The following is a 14,543-nucleotide window of genomic DNA, read 5'->3' as shown; positions in this document are numbered from 1 at the left end:
TGTCACAAAGTCCTGAGAGCAACCACCCCCTTTTGTACCTTGTGGGGTGTGGCTCAGTGACTCAGCTAATCCCTGACCCTCCTACTCTTCCTACGCTGCTGTAAACGCTTGGTTCTGCGCCGTTCTTGGGGATCTAGCCATGATTCATCTCCGCTACTCTCCATCTGCTGCAGCTGCTCTGGCTCACTCCCAGCCTGGCTAATTACAGGCTGCTCCTGTCAGCCTTCAGATGGAGACGGAAGCCTTGCCAGAGGGGAGGGTCCCAGAGAGGGAGGTCTTGCCAGTTCCTCCCCATCATCCTCAGAGTCCTCTTCCTCGGGTAGGACAGGCTCCGGGGTTCGGGCCACAACAGGTATCTTGGTCTATATACCAGATGAATGACCCATTGGGATCCCCATATCAAAATAACTTACCTTATGTCCGGCCAGAACTTGAAAATAACATTTAACGTAGCACAGTACTTAAACAAAATGATCCGGTTGAGAACTGCATATGTGGGACTGATTGGGGTAGATTGTAAGGGCGACTCTGAAATATAATGTTATATTTTATCTATACCTTAAATTATTGTACATTATTACAATTTCATTTTAGATTGTAATTTATTACTATTTCATCTTAAACTGTATTTTATTTTAATTCCATTTTAAATTTTATTTTATCAAATTCCATTTTAAATTGTATTTTATCAAATTCCACTTTAAATTGCCTTTATCAAATTTTAGTAACAATTTATTGCTGGAACTTTGCACTTTGATATGGCCCAAGGGCTAATCAATAAAGACTTATTATATTGTATTCTATTTTCATATTCTTAGATTGAGAATTTGTATAAATTTTATGTTGTCATAACAGTAAACAGTAGTCATTACATCTTAATATACCCAAAGTTGATATGGTTGTGATGTAAGTACTGACTGGTAAATTAAATATTAATAGTTAGGTTTATGGCCCTTTTTTCCTCCAGCAGAAAACAGTTTACATAAGATTACCCACCAGTTAATCTCATAATATGATGAGACAGATCAGACCAAGAATGTTTGACTGGATCAAAGTCAATAAAATTTCCATGGCTGAGGGAGTAGCCTAGAACCTTGTTCTCTCCAGGTCTAGTTCAGCATTGCCCTGGGAATTTTGTTTGAAAGAACAAAGAAGCAGGACTTAACTCTGCTGAAGAAAGGAAAATGTTTTATGATGGCTGAGGTTTATGAGGTTGCATTATCTTATTTCACAGGCAAGGGATTAGGAATGGAAGTGGACTGTGAAGAGCACCCTCCTTGCCACTTTCTTGATCTACCATCCCGAATAACTGTTTGTTGCGATCTTTGCTCTGAGAATCTTTCACAACAATACCTGTAACAGGAGTGACAGCAGCTAATTCTATAGCCCACACATAGTATTAAACTAATGGGTAATATTATACATTGAGACCTCCAACCCATGCGGATAAGCATGCAGCATATTATCCTAGCTATGCCCATTTGAGCTGTGCTTTTCTGGGTTGAGCTGCTTATTTTCTTTCCCCTTCTCTTCAGCTATAGATTTTTTTTAGTTTTAAGAATCTGCAATTCATGTAAAGCAATCATACATTATTCCAATTGAAGCGACTCCAAATGATGTTATATCAACATACATCATATAATCAAAACCAAGTCATATATACCCCTATAAGTATATATTCTCCAGCATTAAACATACTAATTTTAACTCTCTTAGCCTTGTGAAAGGGCTGGAAATCTGGCTTTGCCAATCGGCTTGGAACCCTGATGATGGTTCCCATGCTATAGATAGTTAGTAGGCTAAGAAGACGATCTCATCTACAACCAGGTTCTTAGTTTACCCAGTTTTATGTTAATGTTCAGTGTTTTAATATTTTATATTGCTGTTTTTATGATGTTGCAAGCTTCCCAGAATTGCTTGACAGTAAAATGGGCAGCATAGGAATTTAATAAACGAAACACCTCAACCTCTATTCAGCTGATGCATGTAGATAACTACTTCCTGTACACAAATTTAAAATGATCTTGGAAGTTTCCTTCTCATTGTCATCTCTAACTCAGTGTTGAAAAACTGACAACTTTATATCAGGAGTAACATTTTTATTAACCATGTTTATATTTTTAAGCCCACTGGAGTCAACGTTGTGTACATAGTCTCATCACTCTGATTGGAGATCTTCTCTGTTAAAAATTTGCTGGAGGACCTTTCTCCCAGACGCAAAGCAGGCTGTGGCTATCAAGACAAATAACTAGACTGAGGAAATAGACGTCTGTATTTCCATAGGGCAGAGTCACTTATGATGGCTTTTACTTTAGCTGTATTATCTTCAGGAGCAACATCAACTTCTTGTACTATTGCTTCTTTATACAACCAACTGTAATGATACAATACAACCGGTGTTTTATTACTAGAGAAATAACATTATTAATCATAGTATCACAAATCCCATGGTTTTGAGGATTAGAAATGTATCCCAAGCTTGTGTGTTTTCTTTTACTCTTTGTAAAATTGAATAATTTTAATCTGAAATGATAAGTTTGGAAAACTTTTTGAAATGGGTTTCCTGAGGTTTGACACAGGTAATCTTCAATGACCATTTGCTTAGTAACTGTCTGAAGTTATCATCTACCTCAAAAAGGGGATTTACAACCCAGATCCGAGGTTCCAATAGTTGCCCTCCCTGCAGTCATGTGATTGCTATTTGGGTGCTCAGGAACATGGTGGCATTTATTGCAATTTGCAGCACTCTGCTGTCTGGTGGCCATTTTTAAAGACAGTTTTGCAGAAAACTAGCATCTGAAACTTCCAATTTTTGATAAAACTGCCCCATAGTGAATAATGGGTTCATTTAACAACATGTGACCAGTCTTCTGCAGCTTACACTATAATATCTATAGCTTGGTTTTTTACTGTTGGCAGGGCAGCATTTGTGTAAATGCGCAGCCAATAAATTAACAATTATTAAACAAACAAAAGTGGATGGAAGTATGGAGTAGCTATACCTCCCAAGATATTTCTGAGCATATTAATCCTAATAGGATTTAATCCAGGATTTAATCTACCCCGACACATATGGGTGTCATACAATAGAATTAGAACGACTCATGGGGTGTGCACCGACTCTTTGTATAAATGGGAAAAGACATCTTTAGTGCAATGTGATTGCGGGGCACCCCGACAGACTATCCAACATATAGTGAGGGAATGCACTAATAAAAAATACCCAGGAGATTTTAAGGACTTCCTTTGCGTAACAACGGCAGCTACTGACTGGATTTCCAAACTAGACATTAAACTCTGAAATGTTATTTCTGTTTTTCTCTTAGGTTTTATTATTGCTTCTAATTGTTTTAACTGTTTTAACTTGTAAATATGAAGTGCTTTTAATATTGTGTGTGACCAGCCATACGCTAAATAAATAAACAAAAAAATATTTTTAGATATTAAATGGGCTTAGCAAATAAACCTGAATGAACAAGTATTAAACTTGTCTAAAGAGTCAATACAGCAAAAAGAACCAAAAAGCAAACTGTTTCTAAAATGTAGAATTTTGATATTAATTTGCTTGATTTTCCAGCTATTGCTGGTGTGTAGCTGTCACTGACCTGAGCTGAGGTCCAGATAAATTGATTTTAATTGTTATAATTTTTTTCCCAGTTCCTTTCAAAACTCTTGCCTCAATTTCTTCTTTCAGCTCTTTTAAACCATGTTCAAGGAGAGCTGAAGTGACTATAGCATTTTTTTCTTTAGGTTGATACCTAGCAGTAAACAGACATCATAAAAATAGACCTTGACACAGGAGACAATTGTGAAATAACTATAGAAATTTAGCTTGTTTATATAACAGACACATTTCATAGGACTATAGATTTCATATTTTCGTTTGTAGTAAATAAGAACCATTTATTTTTTTGATGAGTATTTATCATATATTAATACTGTAGGAAAATAACCTATATTACATACTAAGTGTCTAGTAGGGTTACATACTAAGACAATTTTGTTTGGAAGATCATTTAAAAGTACCAGAGAGGATCAGAAGGGGGAAAGAAATCATGTATATGTTCATTTGGAGTCTTTTTTTTTCCTGGTTCTCCAAAATCTGAACCATTACACCAGGGGTCTTCAAACTTGGCCCTTTTATGACTTGTGGACTTCAACTCTCAAAATTCCTCAGCCAGCATGCCTGGCTGAGGAATTCTGGGAGTTGAAGTCCACGTCACAAAAGGGCCAAGTTTGAAGACCCCTGGATTACACCAACTACCATGTGATGGGATGAAGTAAGATAGGTAATAGTCTCCTCAGAAACTTGTTTTTTATTGAAAAGTTTTAAAAATAGTTTTCCTTTAAAAAACCCCCTTCCCCCTCCCTCCTCCCCTCCCTACCTCCCCCCTTCCTCCCCCCTCCCCCCCTCCCTCCTTCCCCCCCTCCCTCCCCCCAACCCCCCTCCCCCCCCGGACTTCCCAGAGCTAAATACAAGGTATATATATATAAAAAAACAATCATAAACAACCATGTACTAACAACTATAAATTCTAAAATCCATCACTCTCTAACTTATATAGGATCAAACAAAACTTAGCATTATTAAATATATATAGAAGACTAAAATAGAAAAAGAAAAAAGAAAACGAAAGAAGACTTATTCGAATGCTACATAAAACTTCTTAACCCTATACTTGTTCTGGATAAACTCAATCCATTTTCTCCATTCCATAATATAATGTTCTTGCGAGTAATCTTTCAAATAGGCCGAAATCTTCGCCATCTCTGCCAAGTCGGAAACCTTTAAAATCCACTCTTGTATAGTCGGCAGTTCCTCTTTCTTCCAATATTGACCTATCAAAAGTCTTGCTGCCGTAACTAAATTCAACATCAACTTGGAGTCCACAACTGTAGCGTCAACAATTATTCCCAACAAAAAAAATTGCGGACAAAACTTTATCCTCCATTTAAAAATCTTCTGCATATTCCACCAGACTTTTATCCAAAAAGCCTTGACCTTTTTACATGTCCACCATATGTGAAAATATGTTGCCTCTTCATCACCACACCTCCAACACTTAGGCTGATAATTCGGATACATACTTGCAAGCTTTTTAGGATCTAGATGCCATCTATAAAACATTTTATAAAAGTTCTCTCTAAGATTTTGAGCTTGAGTGAATTTTACATTCCTCACCCAGATCTTTTCCCACGTGTCCATTGTAATAACTTCCTGAATGTTTTGGGCCCATTTTATCATACAATCCTTAACAAGCTCTGTTTCTGAATCGATCTCTATCAATGCAAGATATATCCGTTTAATATGTGCTGGTCCTTGATTTCTAATTTGCTTTATCAAATTTTCATCAGTCATTGCAAATCCATTTTTTTGGTCTTCTTTCCACCTGGCCCGTAACTGAATATATTGAAACCAAGTCTGAACAACCTTCTCTTCTCGCAAGAAGCTATATGATTTCAAGCACCAAATATTCCTTTCCAAACTTAAAATTTCCTTGTAAGTAGTCTCATCATGTTTGAAACCAGCATGTATATTTTCTATTGCGTGTTTTGGGATTGCCCACAATGGTATCTTGCTGCTTAACTTATGTCTATACTTCTTCCAGACTCTCAGCAGTGCCTGTCTTAAAATATGCATCCTAAACACAGTATCTACCTTCTTATCATACAACAAATATGCATGCCAGCCAAACAACAAATCATGGCCCTCAAGATTTAATAACCTCGATTGTGTCAAATTAATCCAATCACTTATTCCTACTAATGCAGCAGCTTCATAATATAATTTAAAATTAGGCATTTTAAGGCCACCTCTCTCACGAGTATCCTGCATAATCTTAAGTTTAACTCGTGGCTTTTTCCCTGCCCACACAAATTTATTGATACCACGCTGCCATTCCTCCAAGTTAGAATCTTTCTTAAGAATCGGTATCATTTGAAATAAGAATAAAAATTTGGGCAGGACATTCATTTTCACTGCTGCAATCCGTCCCAACAAAGACAATTGCAATTTTTCCCAACTCTCCAGTTCTTTTTGAATTTTCCCCCATAACTTTTCATAATTATTTTTATATAGCTTTGTATTAGAGGGCGACAAAATCACCCCCAAATATTTAACCCTTTTAACAATCTCAAATCCAGTTAATCCTTCTAGGAGAGCCTTCTGCGAAACTGTCATATTTCTAGCCAAAATTTTAGTTTTCTGTATATTTACTTTAAATCCAGAAACCTTCCCATATTGTGTTATTATCTCCATCAGGTCCACAACAGAGTTCTCTGCCTGGGTCACTGTAACAACCAGATCATCTGCAAATGCTCTCAATCTGTAATCCTGATCTCCAACTTGTATCCCCTTAATTTTTTCCGAATTCCGAATCTTAACCAATAATATCTCTAATGTTAACACAAATAACAAGGGCGATAGCGGACACCCTTGCCTTGTGCCCTTCTCAATATTACATACTGTTGTCAAACTATTGTTAACTATAATTCGGGCAGTTTGTTTTTGGTATAATGCCCTAATCGGTTGTAAAAAAATTTCCCCAAAATCCATTTTGTCTAAAACTTTCAACAAAAATTGCCAGTTCAATTGATCAAAAGCCTTTTCAGCATCTAAAAAGATTAGCGCAGCAGAGATCTGGTTGTGCCTTTCCAAAAACTCTAACACATCAACTATATGTCTCACATTAGTTTTCATTTGTCTTCCACTAATAAACCCCGTTTGGTCCCCATGAATCACCTGTTGCAGAACCCTCATCAGTCTATTAGCCAAAACCTTAGCAAATATCTTATAATCTGTATTTAAAAGCGATATCGGTCTGTAATTTTTAACTAAAGTAGCATCCTGGTCTTCCTTCGGAATCAAAGAGATAAAAGCTGTTCTCCAAGACGGGGGCACCTTTCCCCCCCTCTGGATTGTCTGGAACAGTTCCTTTAACGGTTTTATCATCTCTAATTGTAAGTTTTTATAATAGGCCGCAGTCAAGCCATCCGTGCCTGGTGCTTTATCCACCTTCAGTTCCTTAATAGCTGTAAAAATTTCTTCTTCTGTAATCAGTTGATTAATCCCCTCTTTTTGTACTTGCGTAAGAACCGGGATGCTAGCCTTCTCCAAATACGTATCAATATCTTTTGCATTAATGTCCTCTTTAGTATATAATTTCAAGTAAAAATCCACAAAGGCATCCTTAATAAGATTCTGTTGATACACAACCCTTCCTTTATACTCAATCTTATCTATATTAGATGCCCTTTGTTTTTTCCTCAGTCTATAAGCTAACCATCTGCCTGGTTTATTAGCATTGCAAAAAGTATTATGCCTAGCAAACCGCAGATTGGTCGCCACTTGATCAGCCATTAATTTATCAAATTGTCCTCTTAACAGTCTAATAGCCTCCTTGATCTTCACCTCCTCTGGGTTCAAAATCAAAGCCTTTTCTTTTTCCTTTATTTCATTCTCCAGTTCTTTCCTTCTAGTTTCCACTGCACGTCTATGTCTATTATTCATATATATCAACACCCCTCTCATATAGGCCTTGCTAGCATCCCAAACCATATCCATAGAGGTACCCTTATTCATATTCATCTCAAAAAAATCCTTCATCCGCTGTTTGCATTCTTCCACATTTCTCTGATTTCTAAACAAATTCTCATTTACGCGCCATGAGCGTCTATCTCCTCTTTCCTTATCAATCTCCAACCACACTGGACTGTGATCAGAGATAGTTCTTGCGCAGATCTTCACCTTTTTAGTTCTCAGAAGAAAATCATTAGTCAACAAAATAAAATCAATCCTCGAAAAAGATTGGTGTCTATCAGAATAAAATGTATAATCCTTCTCCTGCAGATGTCTCTCACGCCAAATATCTCGCAATTCCAGGTCATCCTTCATTTCAAAAAAAGATTTAGGCAATCTAGCGTGACTTGGAATGCGCTTAAAGGCTCCAGCCTTATCCAACTGTACATCCATAACTCCATTCCAGTCCCCCATAAAAATAAAGGATTTATAATCCAACTGGGTAAGCTTTGTATGAAGTAAACTAAAAAAGTCAGCTTGTTGTTGATTTGGTGCATATAATCCAACTAAAAGCGTCTTTTTACCTTCTAACAACAGCTCGATCATAACATATCTTCCATGCTTATCTGCTTCAATTAGATCCGCTGTTAAGGCACTTTTAACATAAACAACCACTCCATTTTTCTTATTCTCTGCAGAAGCAACAAATTGCGTACCCAGCCTCGAGTTCAATAAGTACTTTTGATCCAAAACTCTAATATGCGTTTCTTGCAGGCATATAACATCAATCTTAAATTGTTTTAAATATTGAAAAACTTTCTTCCTCTTCTGCGGTGAGTTTAGTCCATTAACATTCCAGGTTAAAAATTTAGTTGCCATGTATATCCTCGAAAAGCTCTTGGACCACAGCTTTGATAGGACTAGTTTCTTTAGGCCGTGCTCCTCCCACAGCTTGGCTATGAATGCGTTGTGAAGAATCTGAAGACTTTTGCTGATCTTGTTCTTTTATTTTCTTTGCTCGTTTTAAAGCAGCACGCGTCACTCTTTGCTCTCTAGGATCATCCAAAGAAATTATAGCTTGATCTCCTCCAGCACCATTTTCCTCTGTTTCCTCCTCTTGTTGTTCTTCTTCTCCAGATCCCTTTCCAGCTTCCAGGAGCGTTAATGGGGTTGCTTTTAAGACATTATTGTAGAAATCACGTGCTTGTTTCACAGTAATCAGCCTATACCTTTTACCTTCATACATCACCATCAGCCCATCTGGAATCTCCCATCTGAACCTTATATCTCTTTGCTTGAGCTCTTGCACAAGAAATGTATAGTCCTTTCTTCCCCTTAAAATCCTTGGAGGAATTTCTTTTAAAACCAAGACTTCTTGTTCAGCAATCACAACCTTAGCATCATAGGCAGCTTGTATAACTTGATCTCTAATTTCTCTTTTTGCAAAGTAAACCACCACATCTCTAGGCAACTTTCTCTGTCTAGCAATCCATGAATTCACCCGAAACACTTTATCCATAGCTGCTCTTATTTCAGATGCTGGCTGATTCAATACCCCTTCGAGAGCCTCAGAGATCAGCTGCTTTAAATCTTCTTTAACATTCTCTTTTAAGCCTCTAATTCTGACAGCAAACTGCATCTGGTAATATTGGGCAAGGCTTAACTCCCTTTCCAACTTGTCTCTTACATTTTCATTCTCCCGTGCTTTTACTTCTAATATAGCATTCCTTTGAGCCAAATCATCCACTTTTTCATCTAAATCTTCCACACATTCCGCCACTTTATGCACTGAAGTCAAAATGTCTACCTTCATCACGCTGTACTTCTGTTCCATCCTCTCTTCCATTCTTTCCTCAAATTTCTCCAATTTCTCCTCCATCTGTGCAAATTTATCAGCAATTGATTGATTAATTGATTCCAAAAGTACCTGGGCATGTTTATCCAGGGCATCTCGCAAATCCTTCGATGTCAGCACTTCAGGAGGGTGCAATGCCTGTAGTGATGATTGTTGCACCGGCGAGGATCCTCCACTCCGAAGAGTTTTAGAGGGAGGTTTAGCCGCCATCTTTTAATCCTCAATTATGACGCACTTTCAATTAAAGTTTAAAAAGTCCAACAAGTTCGAGAGTATAGTAAAATAGTCCTCTTCACCTTTTCCTCTTGTACCGCTCTGCCTGCTCCTTTAAATCATAGTCCTTTCTTCAGGCAGGGATGGTTCGCAGACGCCTGGCTCTGCTCCAGGAAGTTCGGAGCAGAGACGACGGCCAGCTGGGAGCAACCCAGGCTTCGGGGGAGTTCGATCCTTCAGCCGCCCAAGCTCCAAGCTCAGGCGGCCTCGGAGAACTCTACCCCTACCTGGGGCCTCACCCCCTCCTCTTCTCCCGAGGAGGGGGCTTCAATTTCGCCCGAACAGCTGATCGGCGCTGTTTCGGGCGAAAAAACAAACAGCTGAGCCGCGGGCAGCCAGGGGAGGCTGTCTTCGGCGCCGCGCCGCCACCGGAAGTCCCTCAGAAACTTGTTTTTGTTTGTTTCTTCCATCCCAGATCCACCCCAGATTGTTATTACTTTCTGCTCTTTGGGTAGAATCCTAGTATTTTATTTCTTTTAAATAAGTCTTAAACGTACCATGTAAACTGATCCCTTTTCCCTGTAGAAGGATGCAGCTGACATAAATTTAAATAACTAAATAAATAATACCATCAACTAAAGCTGGCAAAATAGCACACTAAGCTATCAGCACCACATGCTTCCACACTATCAATTTTAGAAGCATCTTTAGGCTAAAAATTGTATTTTTCAGAAACTGTAATTTTGTCCAATTATAAATGAATCATTGATCAGATTAATTAAACTCCTGCTGTGCTTTTCAATGAAAATAATTCTGGGATACAAAATATTCTGCTTCTTCTAGTTCAACAATAATTCTAAGTAAACACTTATGGTTTTAGTTTGTTGTGAACTGAGTCAAAACATAAACTATAATAGCATTTTGAAAGGTTATCTCTTACCTATTTACTAAGTCCACTTTGTTGTGTACTTCAATAATGGATTCAAGTAGATGATTTGGAATATTAAGATTCTGGAGAACTGATAATACAGTTTTCTTCTGGAGGCTGGTTTCCGGATGGCTAACGTCTCTCACATGAACAATTAAATCCTAGCAGTAAATAACACACAAATATTACTCAGTTATTTGATGGGAAGAAATAAAAGCTAGATTTTCTACAGGCATTACAATACAAGCTTTAAAACTGAAACTAAACAATCTTGGAGAAGTGTTAGATGGCTGATATTTAGCATGAATGGTACAAGAAATACCATAAAGAAAAAAGAAATTGTATGGTAAAATTAAATGTTTACTTCAATTTGCCCCAACCCAAACTCACAGATGATGCCAATCAATGAATTCAACATTATTCAAAAGATGTTGTGCTGACAGGTTTCTTACATATATCTACTACCATAGTAGCCTAATTAAGGACAAAATTAGGAAGTTGTTCCTAATTTAATTTTTGTTAGTCCCAATATACAAACAATCCTCTCATAGTTATTATTTGCATTAGACCAGGGGTAGGCAACCTCGGCTCTTTTATGACTCATGGACTTCAACTCCCAGAAGGAGTTGAAGTTCATGAGTCATAAAAGAGCCGAGGTTGCCTACCCCTGCATTAGACTAACTAGTAAGTCAGTTCAAGCATTCTACTCTGCTGTCTATATGTAAAGTAGGGGTATCAAATTGCCAGGCTGCGGGCCAGATGCGTCATGCCGAAATTGCACCCACCCCTTTGCTGGCAATGGAAAAAAAGTCGCAATACGTCACAACACGTCACGTGATGTTGTGAATTTGACACCCCTGGTCTAAAAAGAATGATGAACATGATAATTTAGCCTAAATATGTCAATCACTGCGTGAAGGCCTTTTCACTGAAAGTTATGGACCATAATCTGCCCAACTACTCCAGTTTATATTATAGTTGTTTTTCAACTTTCCAGTCAAAAGCTGAGGGACAGTGATTGTGCCAAATTGGCTTCTGTGACTAAACTAAGACTAGAAATTGGGTCTTTTCTCTCCAAGTCCAGCTTCTTAACCATGGCATCATGCCAACCCTCAGGAAGTCAATTATTAGCTACAAAAGTAGTTTAAACTGATAAAACTGTACTGCAATCCTAGCTTTTCCTATAGGTGTTTTAATAAAAGGTTGAATTCCTTGCAGCAACCATACATTAAGAAGGACTGGTATGGCTGCATGAGTCGGAAAGGTACTTACTGTCTTTCAAAAGCCCATATTCAGTTGTGCCAAATGACCTTTTACTACTATTTGAATTGTGTACTGGTTTTCTTTCATTTTCATCTTAAATTAGAAATGGACCAGTTATTCTTTTTTGAATCCATAAAATGAATGAATGAACAAGGAAATACGTAACTGCTGTGGTACTTACTGAGCAAGCTACATCTTCTAATGTAGCTGAAAATGAGTCAAGAAGATTGTGGGGCAACTGAGAGAGAAACCCAATGGTATCAACATATAGAACAGTCAATCGAGATGGCAAATAGCCAGCATGAGCTGTAATGTCCAACGTGGCAAAAAGTTGATCTCGGGGCTCTAACTTTGCATCCCCTGTGAGGGCCTTGATTAGAGTGGTTTTCCCTAACATAAAGACAGAAGTGATACAAATTGAACAGTTTGCTCCATGTAATCTTTTGCTAAAAGAGATAATGACAATCATAGAAAATTATTAATGAATGCATATATAGTACATCACTCTCTAGTTTCAAGACATATGTTATTTACTTGAAAATTGGGAAATTCCCTCCCAATTTAAAACCTAATTTTTCCTGTATTCTTCTAGATGGAAAGGAGAGCAAAAGTTACAGCTACAATTTAGAATGTTCATGCCAATTTTCCAATCAGAAAATCCCCCATCTTATTTTACACAAATTTAAACATTCTGCTATACAAGGGCATATACATGTTTATGTGAATATCCAGCATGATGGTCCTTACCACAATTAGTATAGCCCATTACTGAAACAATTGGAAATTCACATCTCTTGCGTTGTTTTCTGAGTAAGCCTCTATTTTTTTTAAGCTTCCTTAGAGCCTTCCGAATTTTAACTTCTTTTTCTTTTAAGAGGCGAAGCTGAATTTCCATGAAGGTTTCGCCTGTCAAAAATATAGTAATAGAATATTAAGTTTGCTGCATTTTTATTTTTATACATATATACAGTATAAAAATAAAAATGCAGTAATCATATTTTGCACCAATATTTTGGTGCCATCGATAGCCTGTAATATTTACATTAATCAGAGTAAATGAGCATATGAGATATTATGTTGATTTGCAGCAATTCTGCCAATAATGAAAATAAACATTCTCAAAATCTTAAAAATTATATATTTCTCAAATTTTACACTTTTATTGAAATTCTAACTTATAAATTTTGATAATTATCGTTTGTTTGGTTCTCAATGTACAAGTTAGAACTTGTTAGTTGCCTTGTGACTCACTACATTATTCCTTATAGGAAAAATTTATTTGGTACTCATTGTGCCTCCTGGAACCAATTAACGAGTACCAATGGACCACTGTACAATACCATAGAAGATTTACGCCATATTCCTTAAGGCCAGTTATGCCCTTATCAATGTATCATAGCTATAGCAATCTCTAAACACTAAGACATTTTTAAAATCAATAATCTATGGAAAGAACAAAACTTATTTCTTTATTCCTGTTTGGAATTGTCTGTGGAGAATCCACAGAATCAGATCCAAGCAAATATTTCAATATAGGTTTGCCTAACAGTATAAGAAGAGTTCCATATAAATACATAGTACATGGAAATGACTTAGTTTGGAATTGTTTTTTTAGGACCACACATGTAGATGGCCAAATACTACAGGACTGTCTCAACCTACAAGTCTCAGTTAGATTTTAACAAGAATGTTTGCTATTATATATAGAAAAAAGGCATGTTAGTTAAGTTCAAGGTCCAATACTTTTTAAACAGACACAATTATCATTTTGATGTAAAGTGAAAGATTTATAGCCACTTTTATGGGAAAAATATTTTTTAATGTTTTGATTGGTTATCGAGATATTTTCTTTTCCAATTTATTCATACTACCTGATCCCATAATGTATCTTGAGCCACCTCTCTGTTGATCTAATTGAGCAACATCATTTCTCACATTGGCTCTGGGAAAAGACAGAAGGAATATTTGAAGCCTTTGAATGGTTTTACTAGTCTATTGAAGGTTTATAATACAGTGATAATACAGGAAGTCCTTGAATTACATCCACGACTGAGACCAGAAAATTTGTTGCAAAGTGGTATGGCCATTAAGCGAGCTGTCTCATGAATACAACCAATTTTACAATTTTTTGACATGACAATTAAGCAAATCACCACCAGCATTAAGTGATGATATTAATTTGCGACATTCCTTGTCAGTTTACCTACTGCTTTTGCTTGTTGGAAACTGGGTGAGAAGATAAATGGAACCTGGTACCCAAGTGCTCAAATTATGATGTGACAGCAGAGGTGACACAATGGTCATAACTTTGAAGATGAGTCATAATTCACTTTTTTCAACACCAATGTAATTCCAACCATTGTTAAATTAATGGTTGTAATTTGAAGACCATTTGAAGTCCCAACTCAGCTAACATATATATTAAGTTCAACTGATTTCAATGAATATAGCTTTTCAAATATTCCTAAAAATTTTGCTGCCCAAATTGTGGTACATAAGGGCCTTGTTGCTATTACAATTATATTATTGATTTCCTATATTTTACTTCAAAGCTTGTTAATTATAAGCCTTGGAAGTATAGCACAGCATCATTTAAGCCAAAGTAATACACAAGCAAATAATATTTAATGCTGGTATATAAAGTAATACATAAATAATACAATTCTGGTTATGTAACTTTAGTTATTATTAACAATAAATATATTGCAGCCAGTTGATATTCATAGTAATTTAAAATAAATTTGGAATTTGGAGTGAAATTATTT

At 36.7% G+C, this 14,543-nt stretch overlaps 1 protein-coding gene across 2 annotated transcripts in view; it reads right to left on the bottom strand.

Moving 5' to 3' along the window:
* Positions 1-2,171: 2,171 nt before the first annotated feature.
* The window catches only part of GTPBP6 (GTP binding protein 6 (putative)), a 31,585-nt gene continuing 19,213 nt past the window's right edge, over positions 2,172-14,543 (bottom strand). Inside the window, exons 5-10 of one of the 2 annotated variants that reach the window (XM_083361514.1) lie at positions 13,650-13,720; positions 12,526-12,684; positions 11,960-12,168; positions 10,528-10,676; positions 3,606-3,758; positions 2,172-2,374 (exon numbers count right to left, since the gene is read on the bottom strand). In XM_083361514.1, coding sequence (XP_083217640.1) covers positions 2,236-2,374; positions 3,606-3,758; positions 10,528-10,676; positions 11,960-12,168; positions 12,526-12,684; positions 13,650-13,720 — 880 coding nt within the window. In that variant the 3' untranslated portion in view covers positions 2,172-2,235. The remainder of the gene's footprint in view (positions 2,375-3,605; positions 3,759-10,527; positions 10,677-11,959; positions 12,169-12,525; positions 12,685-13,649; positions 13,721-14,543) is intronic. The other variant, XM_083361515.1, reaches the window with a different exon arrangement.

The sequence above is a fragment of the Vipera ursinii genome (assembly GCF_947247035.1).
Source record: "Vipera ursinii genome assembly, chromosome: 4".
NCBI classification, from domain to species: Eukaryota; Metazoa; Chordata; class Lepidosauria; order Squamata; family Viperidae; genus Vipera; species Vipera ursinii.
Note: the sequence above shows the minus strand (reverse complement) of the source record. Positions and strands in the feature narration are given on the sequence as shown.